The following is a 20,906-nucleotide window of genomic DNA, read 5'->3' as shown; positions in this document are numbered from 1 at the left end:
GGTGACTTTTCTATCTCTGCAAACAGCATCAATGTTTAGACCTGAGTGGGCACAGCCTATGAAACAGGGTAAAGAGGAAGACATGCAGCTGTTTCCTTAGTGCCAGCCATCCACAACGTGACAGGGCTGTGCAGAGGGCAGGAACCAAGATGCAGCTGCCTCCATTTGCATGGCACGGAGGGGAAGCAGTGGCAAAGCCCACTTGGATGTGTCTACAGGACCCCAGTAAATCACATCCAGGTGTTCATACTAGTCTGGTTTGCTGCTTCATTAAGCAGGCACCAAATGAGTCACAGATCCTACTTTTTGAATTCTTGTTTGAAAAAGTGACAGGAGATCCAAACTCCCAGGAATCACCTTCAATGCAGCAGTGTCATAGGGTCTAGCCAGGGAGAGAGATCTATAAGACATGGAGACAGCATCTGAAAATAGGTCCAACCTCCCCCACCCACCCAGGCCCCTGCAATCAGCAGGCAACATCACAGCCCCTTCAGAACTTGAAACAAAACATACAATCTCTTTTGTTTCCTTTCAGTTTTATTTAGCAAAACACGACCATTTCAGCCCTGCCAAGTGCATAGCCTGACCTGACGGCCAGCTTGGGGAGGCACACTGAAAGCAGGGCTGGCTCTGCCTTTTAGCTCAATTGTTGCTCTTGGCTGTGAAGGACAACACAAGCAGCTGTCAGAACAGCAAGTTAAGGAGAAAGGTGGGCCTTGCTCCAGGCACCCTTCCCTTCCACCAAATCAGTTCACCCCACACACAGCCTAGTCTTGTTTCACATGCTTAGAGCTTGGCTGATCTCAAACTGACCAGCACACAGCTGATGGGGCATCCTGGCTCAACTTGCCCCTCAAATGATGTATCCACAGGGAAAAAAGGAAGGAAGAAGAAAAAAAGTAACACAGTTAATAAAACAATTCCTGACTTGCACAAAATAAAAAGGGTAAAGGACAATTGGCCTGTTATTTTCACTAACAGGCAGGTACAGTTGAGAAGGTTTGGCCCTTTGTGCACTCTTCATTGTAGCTTTCTGGCAGGCAAAAACATCCCTTCAGAAGCCTTGTGGGCCTTTCTCACCTCTCCTGCCCTGCAATTCCCTGAGCCAAGTGTCAGCTCTGCTGAGCTGGGGTCACCAGAAGCAGCTGTGGTGCCCTTCATGAGGCTGTGAAGTCGAGGACGTGCAGGGCTGACGCCAGGGCAGCATACAGGTGGGTGGTACTGAAACGAAGGCAGTACACTGGGCTGCTGGTGGGTGAAGACAGGTGAAAGCTCTGCAAAAAACAGGAGAATCAACCTTTCAGAAACAAGGTCAGCCCAAAGATGCTGGCTGGTGTTACAGATCCAGAGGCTGAGATGTCTGAGAAAGCAGGTTTTCCCTGCATATAGGGTAGGTTTGCCATGGTAGACTAGCCCCAAAGACAGCCCAGCAGCCCCTCTTTCTTCTTCCCACAGGGCATGCACACTGGGCTGCCAGGGAACAGCTGAGAAGCTCTGCTGCGCTCAGTCTCCCACTGGTGCTCACCTGCAGGCACCGAGTCTGCCGCTTATCCCAGAGGCGCACCACACCGTAGTAGGAAGAGCCGCTGGCAATCATATGGTTCTTATCACTCCTTATGCAGTACAGGGCACTGTCATGGGGCTCCTCCCACTCCTGGACGCACTTCCTGCAAGGGCAACACAAACCAGAGCAGGGCTGAGCCTCCCCTCCTCCATCCACTTTGCCTGAAGGAGCTAACTCAGTGAGGGCTGAGTTCGCAAACGCTGCACAAGGACAGTGCAGGAGCCTTAGGGGGCCCCAGACACCAGCAGAGCAGGCTCACCTGGTGCTGGTCCGTATGTCCCAGTAGCGGATGTAGGTGTCATACCCACAGGAAAGGAGAAGGGAGGGCGTTTCGTAGAACACATCCAGGACTCCAGCCCCACGGTGGAAGTCGGTCCCTAAACAGGTCAACAGCTGACCACTGCAATGAAACACATTAGGGGAAGAGTCATTCAGAGCAAAAAGCCCTTCCAGTTCAGCTGGCCAGAGCAGAGATGGTGTCACAGAAGTCTTCCAGATCTCATTTCTGTGATATAACAGAATACAAAAGCCCACACAGTTTTCATCTCCCACCCCCAGGTTCAGCTACTGGTTGGGCCATTAACCATGAAGGGTCATGAAGGGTGACCAGCAGGAGTCCCAGCTGGAAGAGGAAGAGCCAAGGTACAGGTGCAGCTGACCCCCAGCAGAATGGGATCCCGTTCCCTGGGAGAAGTGACCAGTATTCTGAATTATATGGCTCCACTTCCATAGAAGACAACTCCCAGCTTAGTCAGACTCCCAATAGTCTACAAGAGCCATTTACATGTTCAATCCCGTCCCATACTCTGTCCTTCAAAATACTGTCCACCGGGGTATTTCCCTAGGTCTTGGACACACAGCACAGAATCCACAGGCAAACCAGACTTTCCCAACCCAGTCTGCCATGGCTGCTCTCCTCAACCCCCTCCAGTTATACTACATTCTACAAACACCATATCTGGGGCTGAATGTGATAGGTGAAAAGCAACTACCCCAATGATCAGTCATCTCATCTCCAGATGAGACCATCCAAAGGCTAGATTTTTCTCCTTTTCAATTCCTTGCCTGCAGTGAAAGAGCAAAAGCAAGATCTCCATGAAGCTCTATGCTGAGTGCTTTGTGGTGGTATCACTCTGCTACTTGTTTATATGCAAACCAGCAGCTCACCTGGTGGAGAGTGGCTGGTAAGGTCCCGGCCTGCCAGACTTCAAGAAGAAGCTTGAGCCTCTTCCCTGGGTCACACGGAATTGCATCAGGTGCATGGCACAGCCTGTCCCAGTGTCATTCCACCTGCTGCAGCAGCCAGTGGTATTCAGACATGACAGACATGACTCTTGGGAATGGAGTGGGCAATCTGCCCAGCTTCTTGAAATGGCCACCTATTGCAAACCCTCCTTTTTTTCCGTCTCCTTCTCCTCACACCCTCTACATCAAAAATGCTGGACACAATAAAACTTGAAGCACCTGCTTTTCAAACTCTGCTGCATGGCCACCCCTCACCAACAGCCTCCTGGCTCTCAGGACAATGAAGCAGTCCTGAAAGCCAACAGCACGGATCCCGCAGTGGGGTCACTCTCAGCATCTCCCTCCATTATTTTGTTACATTCTGCTCCTTGATCCAGCATCACACAGTTCTGAGGCACATCGCCAAATGCCTTAATTCTGTCTGTAATCTGGGCTAAAGCCCTCGTCGGGGGATAAAGACCACACAAAAGGAGAAATAGAGTCCTGGGAGATGTTAAAACAAGTAAACACCTTTGTGTCAGGAGAGAAAAATCGCTGATAAAGCAGATTAGCGCCTCGAGCCCTGGTGTCCCCAGATCAGAAGGCGAGCCCTGGCCGATCTTTGCAGCCAGCACGCTTCTATGATCACAGAGCTGGCGGCATGCTGGGGCCAGCCTGTTTCCCCACAGTCACTCTCCAAAGAGCAGATTATGTAGAATAACAATTTCTTTGTGGCTGTGTAATTCCCTCCGTGACCGTGGCTGTGGGCAGCTACATTGGACCTTGATGCCAGGGCCCTAGCAACCATTTAGAGAGGCCAACCAGCCCTAGCAATGGCCCCCCCATGCAAACCTCTCGGACAAGCTTTAACATCAAGTGCATGAATTAATCCCCCCCAACACGAATCCAGGGGTGCTGGCTTATTGGACTTTGTGTTTCTCCAGGCAAGGAATCGAGGGGATTCCAGGCTTCAGCCCTTTGCAACCTTCTCACAATACATTAACCCTTGGAAGGTTACTTGTAAACCAACTCAGCAGCAATTCTGCACCTGTTGTGGGTTGAGAGATGGAAGCACTCATGGTTTGAGCACTGTGAGCAAGAGCAATGGGGTTTGGATGGCACAGATGGGTCATCAGATCCACTCTGGAGTGAGGCATGGATGGACATGAGTTCTCTAGCACTCCCCCACCCTTCCAAGAACACAGATCCCCTCCATCTGCCATTCTGCAAAGCCAGCAGGACAGATGGACATGCACACAGCCCTTATCAAGGCTTCTGCAAAACCTTCTTCATCCCACAAGATCTATTCGTGGACCAGAGTTGTAAGAAATACCAACAGAGGTATGAGGAGGAGTCAGCTGCTCTCCCAGACAAGAATCCTTGGATGACCTGTGAGATGCATAAGAAGCCAGACTGCCCAACTGACAGGATCTTCTGCCAGTTGCTCAGGCAGGAGCAGGAGTTACTCCCAAGAGGTGAGCTACCCCAGCAAGCTCTAGGCAGCACCAGCAGCTTGGACCCTCAGCACCACCCACGTGCTTCACTCCCAACCAAGTGTTTCTCCTTGCCTTCACACCTCATTGCAGTGGTACCCAAGCACTTCAGAGTCACACCAGGTTTCTTCCCTCTGCTTACATTTCCATCCCAGGCAACAAAAATGAAAGAAAAGGCAACAAAAAAAGGAAGCAGAAAAGGATTGGCTTTTCTCTGTAGGCATAAAATGAGCACAGATACTTGCAACTTACTGCAGCAAAGTAAACCTCACTGGTTTGTTAATCAGTTCAGTTCTCCTGGCCCAAGAACAGGTCAGCCAAAGCAGCTCTCAGGTGGGATCTGCAGCCCTTGGAAACAGGAGCAGCTCTTTGGCAGTTTACAGACGCAATGTGGTAGCTGCTACAGTGAAGCACTTAACCATCTGGAACCAGGGGAAAATTTACTGTGCCCTACACTGGGGACACAAAAAAACCACCAATGTGTTCTGGCATGGGTACACTTAAGGTGAAAAAGATGTAGAACACGATTAGTATTTCCCCTTCAGCAGATTAAGGTGTCTCTGGACAGCTATCACCATGCCAGACTAGCTCTATGTGCTGCAGCATACATAGCCATGCTGAACACATGCTGGGAAGAGAATTCTGCCACCACAACTCTTCCACTCTTGGGATCACAAGTTAGTGCATACCAATTGTCCACTCCTGGTTGTCCCAAATAATCCCTCCCCTCAAACCTCATACATGAACAGCTTCCCCCTTTCTTGGGAGCAAAAACCACAGCTAATCCTTAATAACCCTTAAAGGATCAAGATAACCCATGAACAGGCAACAGAACAGCAGCAGCTACATCAGCACATCCCCAATGGTTTCTAACAACTTAGAGGGACAAAAGATACCTTCTCCATGAAGGACAGAAAGAGATGACATAGCTATCTTGGACATTTTTTACCAGCATCAGCCAAACACAGCAGGAAACAGCTGCCGCCTTTAATCTGTGGTCCCTTTTTCACCTAAACACCTTTCAAATCCCAGGTAGGCTGATCCTCAGTACTTCAGAGGCCCTGTCCTTGTTACGGGCTGTGAAGGTTGGTCAGGAAGTGGCTGTGAAGACCAAGCAAGCCCAAACAAGGAAGGGCCACACCGTCTCCCCACCCTGCCATGGCCCTCCAGCAGCAGCAAGTAGCTGTTTTGTTTCCAGGTCTTCTTCAGGCAAGCCAGGAAGTTACCTGTGCAGATGGTTGGAGCTTTGCTTGTCTTTGTACTGAACAGCCTGGCCAGATAGGGCCCACGTTCAGTCCCAGTGCTGGGTGGCACCAACAGAAACAACTCTGCACCAGTGGAGCTCTGTGAGGCAGAATCACAAATGTGACAGTGCAAGTCTTCTGGAAAGACCACTCTAGAACAAGAGCTCTCAATTTCAGCACTTTAACCACAAACTACTTGGGCCAATGTGGCACCTACAAACACAGAAGTAAGCCTCAAGTGATGAGGAATCTCATAATATTCCTAATTTTTCATACTTCCTGTTAAGCATCTAGACAGACTGAATAATATTGGCACTAATCCAGTACCTGCCCACAAGGAACAGAGCCAGAGCAAATCCAGCAGCTTATTTCATCCCTAGTACAGGAAAGTTGTGTTGGCACTAGGCTCCAGACTCCTTGGTGATAGAACAAGATGTTTAAACCAAGTCGATGTGCCTGGTAAATGTATCCAACTGATGAGTCCAACAGTGAAAGGCATTTTGCTCTATACAGAATCCTTTAATTCATCTCAATCAATTTCCAAGTTCTTCAAGACTTCTAAAAATTACTTTTAAAATCAAAGGATTTTTTTTATTCAGGATTTCCACACTTCATTCTTTCCTTCCCATGCTAGAAATCTAGCCATGAGCATAGCTCTCCTGATACCTCCAGAAGCCCAGAAGCAAAGTGAAGGGAAGAAACAGTCTGGTTTCTTTAAATTCTTGTTCTTTTTTTAAAAACAGCTTCAAGTTCTATTCCTTCTCAATCACTAATATGAAGACAAAATAAGGTCAGTCATGGGAGAGCCCAGATGGTTTCTTTCCAGATAACTCATGGGATGTTGCTTCACCAAGTTAAAGTTATATATGGTCTCCCAAGCCACTGCAACTATTTGTGTGGCCATAAAAGCTCAGGATCTCCCTGAGATCTTTCTGGTAGTCATAGTCCAAAAGAAGTCTGCACCTACCTCCCTGGAACATTTGCTGAGTATCTTGCCCAGCTGTCTCCAGTTCACAACAAACTACACTCCAAAAGCTGGAATGAAAAAACAATTTTCTCCCCACCCTCAATTTCTGGTGACCCCAGTTTACTAGAATTGATATTATATAAATAAGCAAACTCTAGGAAACTGCTGAATTTTGAACATCTGTTGAAAACAGAGATGTGCAAAACTGAGGACAATTCACTTGCTCTGGAAACCTCATCTGTGAACTGTGATCATCCACCAAAGAGGAGAATCTATTGCACATAAGCAGATGACTGTTCAGAAACCAAAGAGAGCTGTAAACCAGTATTTCAGTCCCAATAACTATTTGAAGCAAGACAGGTGGGAAGTATATACTTAAAAAAAAAGGTATAAAGAGCCCTGTTCAGTTCCAAACACTAGGATATTTGACCTGAGTATCAAACAACAAGAAAGGGAAAAAAATCCATTTAAAAATAATTATCCCAAGTGTAGCATTTGCACAATTTCTATCACCCATTTAGGAGAGTGCACCAAAACCAAAGGGAAGAGATGAGCTGCTGTCTCTTCTAGGTGCTTTGCAATAGCAGCTGAGGCACTGAGGAGATGCAACAACTTATGCTAAGAAGGGAAGGCTTGATGAAACAACATCTGTATTGTACATAGGGAGAAACGCAGATCCTTAACAAAGTTATTCTTCTATCCTACCCCAAAGTTGCCTCTGCATTTAGACCAGGCTACTAATTCCTGCAGGGAGGTGTGGGATTGGATTGGGGAATTTTGAGGGAGCACCTCCAAGTGAAATGGCTCAGAGATGCTGTTTCAAGTGATTTTCAGGGCAAATGCCTCTCTCTGATTCCTCAGTGCAGCTGAAGGGACTCAAGGCAGTAGGGGGGAAAGACACCAACGACGGTCTGAGATTGTGTTGAGAGGAGAGACAGAAAAGGGAGTTTTGCCTTCTTTTCTTCTGCTTTCTCTGAATTGGCCCACACACATTTTAAATGGTCCAATAAAAAGATACAATTTCTTTACCTTTCCAGCTCTGGGACCCTGTGAGTTTTTGTTGTTCGGGTTCCCGTAAGGTTAAGTTCAGAGGATAAACTGACACACTGGGCTATGGGAAAAAGCCAGTTTCTTCAAATAAAGCCACAACGGTGCAAAAGAGACCCTGCTGGGGCTTTTATTTGGGAAAACAAACAGAAATGGCACCAAGCCCTTCTGCTTTACGAACCAATTTAACTATAAAACCAATGTTCTCCCTCTCGGGGGTGAGGAGGGGAGAGAGACAGGACATGACAATAGTCCAAAACCTTGAGGGGAAAAAAAAAGAAGATAGGACAAAAAAGGTTGTCTATCCCCTTTTCTTTCTTGTCCATGGCTCCTTTTCTTAGCACACGTGTGTTCTTGTAAAAACGATTAGATTGCAATTTGTATAACATGGTGACCCCCAAATTCAGACATTTAACCCCTTTTCTCTGCAAAGAATGTCAAGAATGTCTTCTCTGTCTTTCTTTCCAACGGGAGGAGTAGGGGGGAATTCTCAAACTGTGATTTCTTGGAGGAAGAGAAAAAGAGGGAGGCGAGGAAAAGAAGCAGGGAATTCTCAAAGCCTCTCGCCTTTCGCCCCACTTGTGTGGGAACAGGCGGCTGTATTGCTCCCTTTCTGGACAGAGCTCTGCAGGTCTCCTTTACTGGGGAGACAAAAAAATTGAGAGTCCAAATCAAAACAAAGCCATCTGTTTAAATGAGCTACCACTAGCCAGTGACAGAGGGGGTTCCTCATTCACTCCTTCCCATTCTTCTCTCTTGCCTCTGTTGATTCTCTCTCAACCCAGGGAAAAATAAAGATTACTTTTGCTTTGGCTCAGAGGGATGAAACTGATTGATGTGCTTGGAGTGTCCAGCCCCCACCCATGCTCTCTGATTGTTCAGGGCCTTGTAAAGTTGTCATAAATATGCCTGAACAAGAGTTCAAAGGCCGCAGCATGCCCTGAACATGCACACATCCAAAAGGCAGGAGCTGGCCTCATGGTCCTTTCTAGTGGGACAGGGCCAAGACTGCCATGGGGAAGAAAGGATTTAGGATAAACACCTGTATGTTCTTCCTCTTACAATGATTTCACATTTAGGTTAAGATGGAGCAGAGCCCTCTTAACAAAAAGAAGGGAGAAGATGCCCAGCTTTCGTGAGAGAGTTCAGAAACATAGTGTCACAAAACCAAAGCCCAAGCAGAAATCAGTAAAGAACCACAAGGCCTTAGTTTTGAGAAAACATGCATACCATGGGAATACATTGCACAGACAAGACTGAAGGTATCCCTTATAGACAGGAGACAGAGTTCTGAACACAACAAAGTCTTCTAAAAGGGACAGTTATCCAAGAAACCATGACTTAAGAGGCTCCCTGCACCAGCAAGCTTTCTCCACAACAGGCTCAAGCTGGCCATAGGCCTGGTGTCCTGCTTCCAACAACACTCAAGATCTCAAGGTCTGGATTGATCATTGTGATTTAAAACTGTGTTCATCCAAGACAGAGATGCTGAGAAAGAAATGCAAGTCTGAAAGGAATAAAGAGCCTCTTTCCCACAATACCTGGAGGAGTTTCCTTGGTGAAAAAAGATGCCTGGCATATGAATCTATAGAAAAGCAGGGCTGGAAAGGGTATTCCACATCTACTGCTTTTACTCTGCTGCTCCCCAAATCCAGTGAAACTGGTATTGGTGACAGGGTAACATTTGCTATTGCTTGTCTTTCCTGTTATCAGATATATGCATCCACTTCTCTGTGACTGGATAAATCCAGTTTAAATACCTGGGTGAAACAGACACCCCACACTTCTCGGAGTCAGTTACCTTTCCTTTTGATCTACCAGCTCCGGTTCTGAATATATGTGCTTCCTTCACCCAACAGCTCCTTTGGTGATTAAATTAGAGGGTCTCAAACTTGCATAAACCTTGGAGTTCAAAGCTGGGGAGAGAATGCTCTTCTACAGAAATTATTTTAGAACACAACATTAAGAAGCCTTGAGCCAAGCTTCTACATTAAAAACTTTTCTTGAAAATATTCAGCAAGACTTATAACCAAGAACTAGACCTGCAGATTTTCATTTCACTCATCTACTTCCACACAATTAAAAAACTGGAGCACAACAGAAGACAAAGTCAAGAAGGACTGGATTTAAATAGGAACTCATCAGTAGGGATCAGCTGACCAGAGTGTTCAGTGCTATATGCTTCAACTCTCAAATTACACTTGCTGTTTAAGACCAGCACAGGGAGCACAAATTTTAACTCCATGGGCTCTGAAGAGCCACTGAAATTGATACAGATCGACATAAGCCAAAAGTTGAAAAGACAGCAACTCATTTTTGCCCCCTCCATGTAACCTAGCAATGGACCCATGGAAACACACACTAGAAATACAGCAGCAGCACATTAGCAAACTTCAGCCAGCTGCTTAAAGATGGTAACACTCATGCTGGCTCTTGGAAAGAAAGAGTACAGTGCAATAACACTATAGGCAGAACAGATTATTAACCTGCTCAGCAGCTGCCTGCCTACCTCAGACTCCTTCCCAACACTCTGCTGAGGGCACCATCCATACACCTGAATCTCCCTTCTCCTCCACTCCCAAGTCACTCTCATGAATCCTCTACCTCCCATCTCCCCAAAAGCTGCATACATCAAAGGCACCTGCCTTGAACACCTGAAGAGCAGGGGGGCCTGACAGTCAAGAAATGCAACTCTGTATCTTCCCCTTCCATGCACTCTCTATTTTTTTTCTCCATCTCTTTGAAAAAGGTGGCAGAGATAAATGGAGAACAAAGAAACAAGAAAAAGCCACAGCTCTGGCCCACACCCTGCCTATTACTTAAGGGGGAAGGAACTCTTCCGAAAGAGGAGGAAAAAAATGTGCTCCGACACAATGGCTCAAAAGGCCAGGCAGCAAACCGGGCCACTTTGTACTGCTAACAAGGGAAACCTAATTACAGGAAGAGGGCAAAGAGGGACAGATAAAAGGGATACAAAATTTCAACATCTGTTGCCATAAAGGGATAAGAAGTGGGGAAACGCAAAGTGTCAGTTTGGTGTCAGTGACGGCATAAAGCTACTTTCAAAGGGCTCAGGAGCAGGAGAAAAACCGAACAAGAAATTAGAGGGTTCTTAAAAAAAAAAAAAAAAAAAAAAAAAAACCAGCAAAAAAACAGAAAACAAACAAACAAAAGCCCCACTTTGCCAAAAATACCTTCAAAAGGGGGGAGGAGTTGGACAAAGACTGGCTATTTAAAAGGCAGAGGATCTGGGTGGCTTGCAGGGCACAGATAACTTTGGTTGTTTTCAGAGCTCTTGTGCCCTGCAGCATGTCATGTCACAGGGAAGAACACTGTAGGATTTGTGCATTTAAAGTGTTTATAGCATGAAGACTACCATGTAAGACAGATCACTGGTCCATTTCAAATGTCAGGCTTTGCAGAATAACTCCAAGAGTTGCTGCAAAGAGACCTCTGGATTATTCTATCTTATGGAGAAGCATCCTTGAGACAGGGGCATTTGTCACTTAATGACATGCAAGACCACCCCAATAACATGGGAAGCAACAGTTCTCTGCGGGCAAATGACAAATGCTGGCCTTGGAGCTGTCAGTGGTGCATGACCCTCATCTTCCAAGGAGTTTAAACTCCCAAAGGCAATAGAAAGAAGAAAAAAGAGGAGGAGGATTTGAATAAGGTTTCCTTTTCTCTTGCTTGCCATTAAGTGGCTGTTCTGTTGAGCCACACACTCACGCTGGCAAACAAGACAGGACGGTCTGAATAGAGAAAGGCAGAAGTGAGCAGAGGAACCTGACCTGCAAGAGGGGCAGCTGCCATCATATCCTTCACTAAAGGAAGGATAAGGGTACTTGGAAGAGGACAAGGAGTTAGCAAGCTCTGATATTTGATGCAAGGACACAGGTTAGTATCATGTGGGCCATATTGCTCACTGTTCCCCTTGCAGGCCTCTAATCACTGAACTTAGAGCTGCTTTTACATACACACACCTTGATCCAGAGTGGGAATAAGTACACAGCAACTTCCCCACATCTAAAAGCAATCAGATGGCACAGGGTAGCATGTGAGGGGTGAGAGATGTCCTCCACAAGTGCAGCTAGCCAGCTTCAAAAGCATATGAAAAAAATCTAAATCCTCCTTCATTACAGGAGACAGGGCCAGGTGTAGGAGCAGCTGGAATTTCAGCCATCAGAGACAATGTTTTGGCATTATGCAGTCATTCCCCTGCTTTAGACTCCCTTGACAATTGCTTGTTGCTGCCTGTTGTGGCTTTGATCCAATGCCATCATCTCAGCAGAGTCAGAAATGAAAGACAGTTGTGGGAGCGGGATGCAGCAAGAGGCGTTTCCTTTCCCCACTAAAAATTTCCTCTGCACCAAAACCAGTCAAGCCCTTTTCAAAGCACAGGACATCTTTACAGGTGAAGACATTATCCCCTTCCTCTTGGAAGGATGAGAATGGTTGCCCCAGGGTCAGGGAACAGTGAAGGTCATAAATACAAAACATACCATGACCAACAGTGACAAGCACCAGCCAAGGACTTATCTGGCCTGGAACTAAGATGATCAGTACACAAAAGGTTATTTAAGCTTTAAATCCTTTTGTAGCACGTTCCAGATCTCAGCTGTTGGGCAAAAAGACCACCTACCCCAATGGAAGAGAATGGCACAGAAACTGTTGTACTGTTGCTTACTCACCCCCCGATGCAAAGAAAACTCCCCTAGCTGAACTAGCTGATCCTGGACAGCACTAAACACCTCAGTGAACACACCTTATGCATTATTCTACCCTTCCCAATTTTTTTTTTTTTTTGACAGAAATTACCTGGATTCTGCTCTTAGACATCCTTGCCATGTTCAGCCTCTGCGGGGCAGTCTCTGGGCCCTTCTGTGGCCACAAGAAAAGGGTAAGCAGCAAACTCAGAGGCCCTGGCTCTGACTGCCAGATGTTATCAGGACACATTAAGCTCAGGAGGAGTTTTTAAGTCCTAGGTGGCTCTAAGATTTTAAGTTTTCATGCCACACTCTTACTCCTGGTGTCTGACCAGGGAGACAACATTCAAAAGCCTCAAAGGAACAGACAGCATTCCCTACAAGATCACTTCTGGCAATCACTGGAGCCTTTGAAGATGGATCCAAAGCTCTGCTGGGAAGATGAACAGTTTATGGAGAGTCAAGACCTGGAAGGATAGCTCTGTACTTCATTTCTATGAATAATGACATCAAGCTTCACATGCTAGAGTCCCAGCCATGCTTCCTACTCAGCCTCCTACCCTGCACATGCTGACGAGTCTACCAGCTCACACACAGGTCCCTGCAGAGGAAAAGACCCAGTGGCATGGTGCATTCCAGCTGTGACAGGTGAAGAGGGAAGAATAAGTTTGACACTCTAGCCATTTCAACAGAGGCCCAGTGGCCTAGGTTGCCTTGGCTTTTTTATTTGCCTGTCACTCAGGCTTTTACGTTATTGAAAGATCAAACTCCGCTGTGCTTGTTCATTACCTTAATCCTATTTTCTACACAGCTTTATTATCTCTTCAGGCTTCCTTGGGAAAGGCTGTCAGAAAGGTTGGGGCAGGGGGGAGAGGGTTGCCCATCTCCTCACCCCTGTCAGATGCCTCTATTCAAGAACAGCCAAAAGACTTGAGAGGCAGGGGTATCACAGCACAGCCTGCATCCTTTTGGGGTACATCCTTCTGGGGTACTCCAAAGGCACCACTGGATGGATCACTAAGAAACATGCACCATAACTAATGCACTGGTGCTCTTTCCTGCTCCAGCTTGTCCTTTGTAGGATGCATTGTTGGAAAGTATTTTTGTTATTTCAGAGAAAAAAATGGCTGGTTTTAATTTGTATTTGATAGAGTTGACTTAAACAATCTAAACTATTTAAACTATAGATTAGAAGGCAACTGGTCTCAGACCTACCCTGTGTCCACACCAATCCTCCTCCACTCCTTTTCCCCAAATACAGGGGCCCTCAGGCCCCTTCTGCCATTGCTCACCTCACTTCTGACAGCACTCCTTTGGATAATCTGGACCTACCCAGAGCGTCCTGGTCCTGGAAGGCAGGGCTGCCATTCCAATAATCCTGTGAAATATTTGCTATCTGTCCATCACTACACTAAGACCCTCAGGCTGAGAGTTTCAAATTTGTCAGCAGTTGAGTTGTCACATCAAGATTTGAGAACAACATTTCCCCAGTTGCTAAGGTCAGCACCTTGACTGAACAGGAACTACTCAAAGACCCCAAATCAGAGGCCACAGCAATTAACCTCCTCAGTGCTTATTAGGACAAAGAGAAGACAACGTGCCTAAGTTACTTCCATAGATAACCTGTTGTCACACACCACCTCTCTGAGCTACTGGAATTGCCAGCCAGGACAAGGTGACTTCAGAGCCTGTGTTTGCCTCTGGCTTCCCAGCACCACAGAGAAGTGGGTGAATGGGAGGATAAGGATCACCTTCCTCACCTCCTCTGGCTGAGGCATCAACAGAGACAGATGAAAAGGAGGGTGTAATGGGTATATTTTGACTGCATACAGGTAATGGGAAGAAACCAGGATGGCTGTGCCATCAACTGGAAAAGCTGAGAAGAAAAGCCAAGTTACTGAACCAGAACCACCCCCCACATATGCTTTTCCACAGTTTTGCTTTGTCCCCCACTCCTCAACACATCTCATCTTCTATCATCCCTTGCCTATATTGACAAAAGGAATGATACCCTTTTGCAGCATTTCCAATATTGCATTGCTATTCACTTTTCTTGTCAAGTCCCTCCCTGTAACCTGGAAGCTCACTCACCTCTCAAGGTCCCAGATTCTCAGAGGTGAGATGTGTCCACAGCAGGCTGTCCCTGTCACAAATGAGCTGTTTAAAAAAAAAACAAAGAAACAAACAAAAAACACTTACTAATCCTCATGTTCTGAAGAAAGTGCATGAGCAAGACAGAAAACAGGTTACAAGACAGACTTTGAATTCTAGTTCAAGATGATTTCAGCATGTCTCACCACATTTCACAAGGGACAGGCAGCAGCAAAGGGAGAGCTGCCAAAGGACTCTCACTAGCTGAGCTTCCCAGATGCAGCAGGTCACAACTGCAGAGAATTGGCAGGACATAAAATGTATTTGTAAATACAAAGGGAACACATAAACAGGAACATCTGTAAACAACATTTTCAAATGAGTCAGTACAGTACTTAGCATGTTTCATACACAGTCAGTGCTGTAGGCTGCAGAAAGACCCCATGGAAAATTTACTGTTATTTCCTACTTTATGTATCACTTCTGCTTGTTGGCAACTTCTGAGTACAATCATGAACTGGCTGCAGCATCACAGGCCTAAAGAAACACAGAATAGAGGTCTCTGGTCCAGCCTGCTCAAAGCAGGGCCAATTTCAAAGCTGGATCAGGTTGCCCTCCCCAATGCTCAGGCACTCTCTGTTAGAGGCAGCACAACTCTCCTGCAGCAATATTTGGCTCCATTTACACCCTCCAGCAGGGCCCATTCCAAAGTCCTCTTGGCAATGCTATGTCCCTGCTGCACATGCTGGCTCCAGAAGTCACCTGACACCCACTGGCCTCATACTAGTTCATAAGACAGAACAAATCCTTAAAATCAAGCATGAGGAACATGGGTGCTGTGCTCTCCAAACCACACTGCTTGTTTTGTGCCAGCTTCCCATTCTCAGTCCAAATAAGAGGAAGCAGCTCATCCAAGGATTTCTAAGTAAGTTACAAATGACCTCTCACAAAGCCATATTTATTGCAGCTACTGAGAATAAAATGCCAAAACTTCGTTTAAGTCAATGCAACAAGGACAGCATGAACACAGGAAATGGAACCTGCTTTAAATAAAAGCCATTTCTATGCTTTGCCTAAAGATCTTTTGCAGTATGACACAGGGCTAGCAGCTGAAACATGAAAGCAAAATAAGAAAACAATGTCATGTCTATAAAAATAGCAGTTTGAGCAGTTTTTAACATTTCTTCGATCCTCTATAGCATTCTCTCTTTGAAAGTCAAGGTGTCTGCAAGCCTCTACTGCACCAGGAATGGATTCTTGGAGCAGCCTTGACTTCTGTGAGAAGCACTACTGCTGCTGCAAGAAGCCACTCAGCAGCCAAGTGGCGAACACAGGCTCAACTCAATCAAAGCCAGAGAAGGACCAGATGGAAGCAAGACTGGAACTCAGGACTCCTTCTATCTCTGTGGTTTAGCTGAGCAACTGGTTTCTCCAAACCATAAAGCCAAAGCAACACTGACAAAACACTCTGCTAAAGAGGCAAGCAGATAGCATCTAACCATTTCAAACCATCAAACCACACCAGGGAGGAGTCCACAAGTTCTGTGATGCTTAGCTGCCCTTTACGCTAGAAAAGGCCTGCAGAACTAGAGCTAATTCAAAGTGTCTCCAACCAGGATGTCTTACATGCAAAATTCCAGGTTCATTGGCAGTGCACATGCAATCAGCCAAAGCACCTGTAGCACTGGGGTGTCCCTACAGGTGCTGCAGGGTGCTCACATTACTCTTCTCCATGTAAGTCCCTGACCAAAGTCTAAGAGTCTATGGAAAATCCAGTTCCTGCTGCTGTGCAGCAGCCACTGCGATCAGTTAAGAAAGCATGCAGCATTTCATCTTTGGAAACATGGTTTCTGCTCAATGCCTGCCTTCTCTCCACCATAGTCCAAGACAGGAGGGAACATTTCTCTTTTGCCAATGTCACCCACCTCAGAGGAAAACAAGCAAAAGACACCCACTTTGACAGCTTGTCGGTCAAGCCTCACGTCTGGAAAGCAGCACTTTGGTCAGGAGGTCCCTCTGCTACAAAGCTTGGTATTGGGTTTTGTCCCCCCTCCCCAGCCATAATCCATTAATAACTACTAAAGTCAATTACTGTGGTTAGAAACACAATAGCAGTCAGGGAGTCAGTCAAGCAGGCAATTGGGTGCTTAAGATTTTTCTTTTGGGGGACAAACTGAGAGAACGCTCTCACGTGGGAGACAGATCCCTTTGTGCAGAAGGTATGCACAAGGCTTTGATGGTTGCCACAGGTCTAAATTACCATGGAGGCACACCAACAGGGAGAAAAAAGTGGGAGGAACAGCTAGGTTTAATCCTCCCTCATGCTGTCAGTTCTGGACTTCAGCTTTCCTTCCTTGGTCCTTACCCCCCACCCCTCAGAGGAAAAAAAAAAAAAAAAAAGAGAGAGAAAAAAGCATTAGATAAAGAGATTTTTCTCCAGCATCGAATACAGGCCTCAGGGCCACAAACAAGTCTCTTCTAGGTAAAGTTGACTCCATTCAGTCAACAGGAATTTTGTCTCATACTTCAGTGGGATCAGGTTTGCAGGCCTTATCTTTAACAGCCTGAGCCCATTAGCAAGCAAAGATAAGACTTCTCCCACAGGAGCAGGCCACCTTCACTGCAGCATTAGAATGCAGCATTCACAAGACAACATGCACAAGAAGGGGTATCCAATGAGAAATTCTTGAAGCCTGAGAGTGAACTGACCTTAAAAGTCTGGATTCCAGGGCATGATACAGGGCCCCTCACCTTGAGTCTGATCTGCAGGCACACACCTTGAAGCCTCAGGTGTCTCATAACTGGGAACCTCTCACAGGTGACAGTTTTACTTCAGGTAAAAGAGCAACACAAGTCAGCTTTCATATGTCTAAAACAACATGCAGATTGGAGGAAAGCATGTAAAGCTTGGCTCCAAAACTTCTGAAACTTCGTTTAGTGTGGAAGATCAGGTTGAAGCCTTCTATCAGACTTGCTTCTTTTCTATCTTCAACAAGGCCCTTTAGTCTTAGAGAGCACAGAACACACATAAGAAAACCCTCCAACTTAGACAAGTGCAGCTTTTTCACAACTGTTGTTGCCAGCTGCCCAAGAAAAACAATTGAAGCTGAGTTACTAGCTCAGGGAGTGCCATTCATTTTGCCCACACTACTTTCTACAGTCAGACTGAGGAGAGACTAGATTGGGAAGAGGGGAGTACAGGATACCCTAAATATATTAATGCAGGCATGACTCATCTACCTGAAGTATATACAACACACTGATGTACACTGACTCTGATCTGATGCATCTACATCCACCATAAAAACTGCCATGGCCAGTCTCCAGATGGCCTTGGAGATGTAAAGCCCCTTCCCCACTATGCTTCCTTCTGTCCTTTGAAAGCTGCTTGCTACCATGACTATAATCTCCCTCTAATAGGCCCTTCTAAAGGGAAAAAAAGCACCATTGTAGGGCTTCCATTACAGGGCATGTTGTCTTCACAGGAATCCCCTAGGAACTAAAACCAAGCCAAAAACCAAAGCAGGAAGGCAAGAATTTTGCACAGCATTGAGATACACATACTTCATAAACAGCATATTTTTGTTGTCCAACACAAGGAATCTTCCAACTCATCTGATACCTTGATGTCCTCTTTCTTATTTGAAACTCCCTACTGACAGAGAGGAGAGGAATAAACAAGAGGGGGGGAAAAAACCCCAACAGAACAACCAAGAGTCTGCTTCTCCAGAAGCGAGACTTTCTCTATGTTGCAGAAGAGACATTTCATTAGACATCATCCCCCCACAATACTAGCTGGGCCAGGAAATGAAAGAGAGCACACATCCTGGCAGCGCTGTTGGAAGAAACATAAGAACTCTCCATCTGACTGAATTGTGGTTGTTGAAGATCCCATGGCATTTCTGGCAACAGCAGTAGTGCTCTGGCTACACTCCAGCTGCAATAATCCCATAGCTGCTCCCAAGGTGCCAACTACAGTTTGACTCATGTAGCATCCCTTTTTACCCCATCCTGGACAGACCATTGCCAGATGTGAACAAACCAGAGGGACAGAGGTAGATGCCCATTAGTCCTTTTGGAAAGATGCTGTTTATCTTGAGGCTTGGAAACAGGATCAGCTCCAGAAACACAAGTCACAGTGAACAACACATATTTTCCCCACCATCAACCCACCCTCTAGAGTGGGTCCTGCCTGAGCTGGGAATCCTGCAATGCAAAGTCATTGAAGGAATCTGGGTAAAACAGGTCATTTCCCACCTCTTCTCAATACACCTCCTCTGTGCCTCAGGCTTGTGCCCTTCCCTGTACTGTAAACAGATTGCTTCTCTAGTTCCATTCTGCACTTCAGGGATTTCAAATCCAGAATCTGCTTGACACATGCAAGAGCCCGTTCCTTCCTCCTGGCGCTCTCCCCCACCCCCTGGAATTGGACATCGTTGTTCCATTTTGGAAACTATTATATATGGAGACTCACTGGACTGGGAAACAAAGAAGTTATTACTTGACAGAGCCCTGCAGCTGGGAATGTGGAAGGTGGGGGGAGAAAAGGGGGAGAACCAAGGGAAACAGGATGGGGCGGTTGGTAGCAGTGTTATGAAAGCGATCAACAGAAAGGACAGGTCAAAGATGGGAAACATCTATTTTAAAAAGTCTCAAGTGAGATGAGAAAAGAAGGAGAAGAGAAAGCAAGTCCAAAAGGGAGATAGGAGAAGAGAGAGAGCAGTTGGTGCCGACGGTGCCGCGGGTTAAACGCACGGGTCTGTGGGTTTGTGTAGCCTTTGATTCAGCACTGACACGCTTTGGCAAGGGAGGCCACCAGAGCTGTCAAATCCTTCACCAACGTGCCCATCAATTGTATTCAGCTCTCCCCGACCCGCACTGGCATTTTAATTACTGTTGGGTAAACTAATTTGTACAAATGAAGGCAACTCTGCCTAATAGAATATGCAAGCTCTCTGACCTCTGACAGGCGATGACACAAGATACAAAGGAGGCAGAGGAAGGCTTTTTATCAGAGCCTTATTACTCTCTATTACTCCAATTAGTTAAGCTCCAGTGCTCCTAAGTGGGGGAAAAAATTGCAATTAAATCAATTTTTGATGGGCTGAAAGTGGGTTACCGAACCGCCCTGCCTGTGAAACACTGATATTATAGCAGCAAAGGTCAAAGTCTTTGTCGGCACCTGTGGGGCCCCCACCTCCCCTCTCCAAGCCCCTCTGTGCCCCCCCAACACACACACTCAGCTCGCTAAGGCGAATCATTAGAACATGTCATGTCTTATCGCGGCCGCCACCATCCCGCCAGCCTCATCAGTTGACATCATTATGGAAGGTAACTCCTCCAGCATGAATACAGTGCTAAGGTCACACAAACTTGCTGGAGCCCCTGCTGAAGAGCAGATGCAACAGTAACAACATTGTGAAGGGGAGAGGAGGAGGTCAGAAACCCAGCACAGGGAGTTTTGCCACCTCCAGCATGAGACTTCTCCAACAGACCAGATACACACAAAGGGAGAGAGACAGAGAGTGCAGGGGAGCAAGTGCTCCTTCCGCAGGGGCATTTAATTTGCAAGGAGAAAAAAAAAAAAACAAACCAGCATCAGTTTAGCATCTTCTTTATGAGCAAGCAGGCACCACAAATATGCAAGAAATCCCATCTGTCTTAGATGCAGGCAATGCTGGACAAACCCAGGACTGGATGGTCATGCTGGGTTAGTGTTGCCCTTTCGCTGTCCTAGACCAGTTCCTTTAGCTGTACTTTGTACTTCTCAAAGGATGACCAGAGAACTGAACCAAGTATCTTCAGTATCTCAGAAGTCAAGACAGTTGGATTATATGTTAACATTCTGTAACCATAAATTCAACAAAATCAACAGGTAAGACAGCACCTATAGCTCACCTGAGCAAGCAGAAGAATCCCACTGCAGCACAGCCTCACATTTGTTGAATAACCTTGCCAAAAAGATCCAGCAGCTGAAGGCAAATAGCCAGGCTTGTTCCAGAAACAGACTGGAAAGCTCTTGCAGGTCTGCTGCTACTTCTCTGAGCTCACGTGCATGCTACAGCATCCCCAAGGCATCAGTCAACTCAGAGTTAAACTGTGCTCCTGATATACCTCATAAATGTCACACAGAGAAGGTACAGAAGAGCTCTGCCACACCCCACCATGGACTCAGCACAGACAGAAAGCAAAATGCATAGAGAAGACCATGAACCCTGCAATGCTGACAACCACTACTGCTCCAAGAGGAAATGCTGTGCTCTTGCAAGGAGCACCAGTGACACATGCATGAACAGATGCACTAATAACTCATTCATATGCCACCTCAAGTGGACCACTGAAAAGTGGCCCCCAGAAAGACAGCATTTACATTTTGTACTGAAGGGCACTGTAGAGATGCTGGATTGAAACACAAAGTCACATCTGAAGCAGAACTCCAGCTCATGAGATAGCAGAAATGCTCATGTCACTGCCTCCCAAGTCATATATTTCATGCCTCATGACAGAGGAAACATCAGCTTCACCTCTCCAACCTTCCTCCTTGGCCTCTAACTTCATGTCTTCCTC

At 46.3% G+C, this 20,906-nt stretch overlaps 1 protein-coding gene across 2 annotated transcripts in view; it reads right to left on the bottom strand.

Annotated features, from left to right (window-relative positions):
* Positions 1-519: 519 nt before the first annotated feature.
* Positions 520-20,906, bottom strand: part of FBXW4 (F-box and WD repeat domain containing 4) — a 59,603-nt gene continuing 39,216 nt past the window's right edge. Inside the window, exons 6-9 of one of the 2 annotated variants that reach the window (XM_036385970.2) lie at positions 14,340-14,405; positions 1,824-1,964; positions 1,526-1,667; positions 520-1,274 (exon numbers count right to left, since the gene is read on the bottom strand). In XM_036385970.2, coding sequence (XP_036241863.1) covers positions 1,158-1,274; positions 1,526-1,667; positions 1,824-1,964; positions 14,340-14,405 — 466 coding nt within the window. In that variant the 3' untranslated portion in view covers positions 520-1,157. The remainder of the gene's footprint in view (positions 1,275-1,525; positions 1,668-1,823; positions 1,965-14,339; positions 14,406-20,906) is intronic. The other variant, XM_036385971.2, reaches the window with a different exon arrangement.

The sequence above is a fragment of the Molothrus ater genome, chromosome 8 (genome assembly GCF_012460135.2).
Source record: "Molothrus ater isolate BHLD 08-10-18 breed brown headed cowbird chromosome 8, BPBGC_Mater_1.1, whole genome shotgun sequence".
In the NCBI taxonomy this organism is placed as follows: domain Eukaryota; kingdom Metazoa; phylum Chordata; class Aves; order Passeriformes; family Icteridae; genus Molothrus; species Molothrus ater.
Note: the sequence above shows the minus strand (reverse complement) of the source record. Positions and strands in the feature narration are given on the sequence as shown.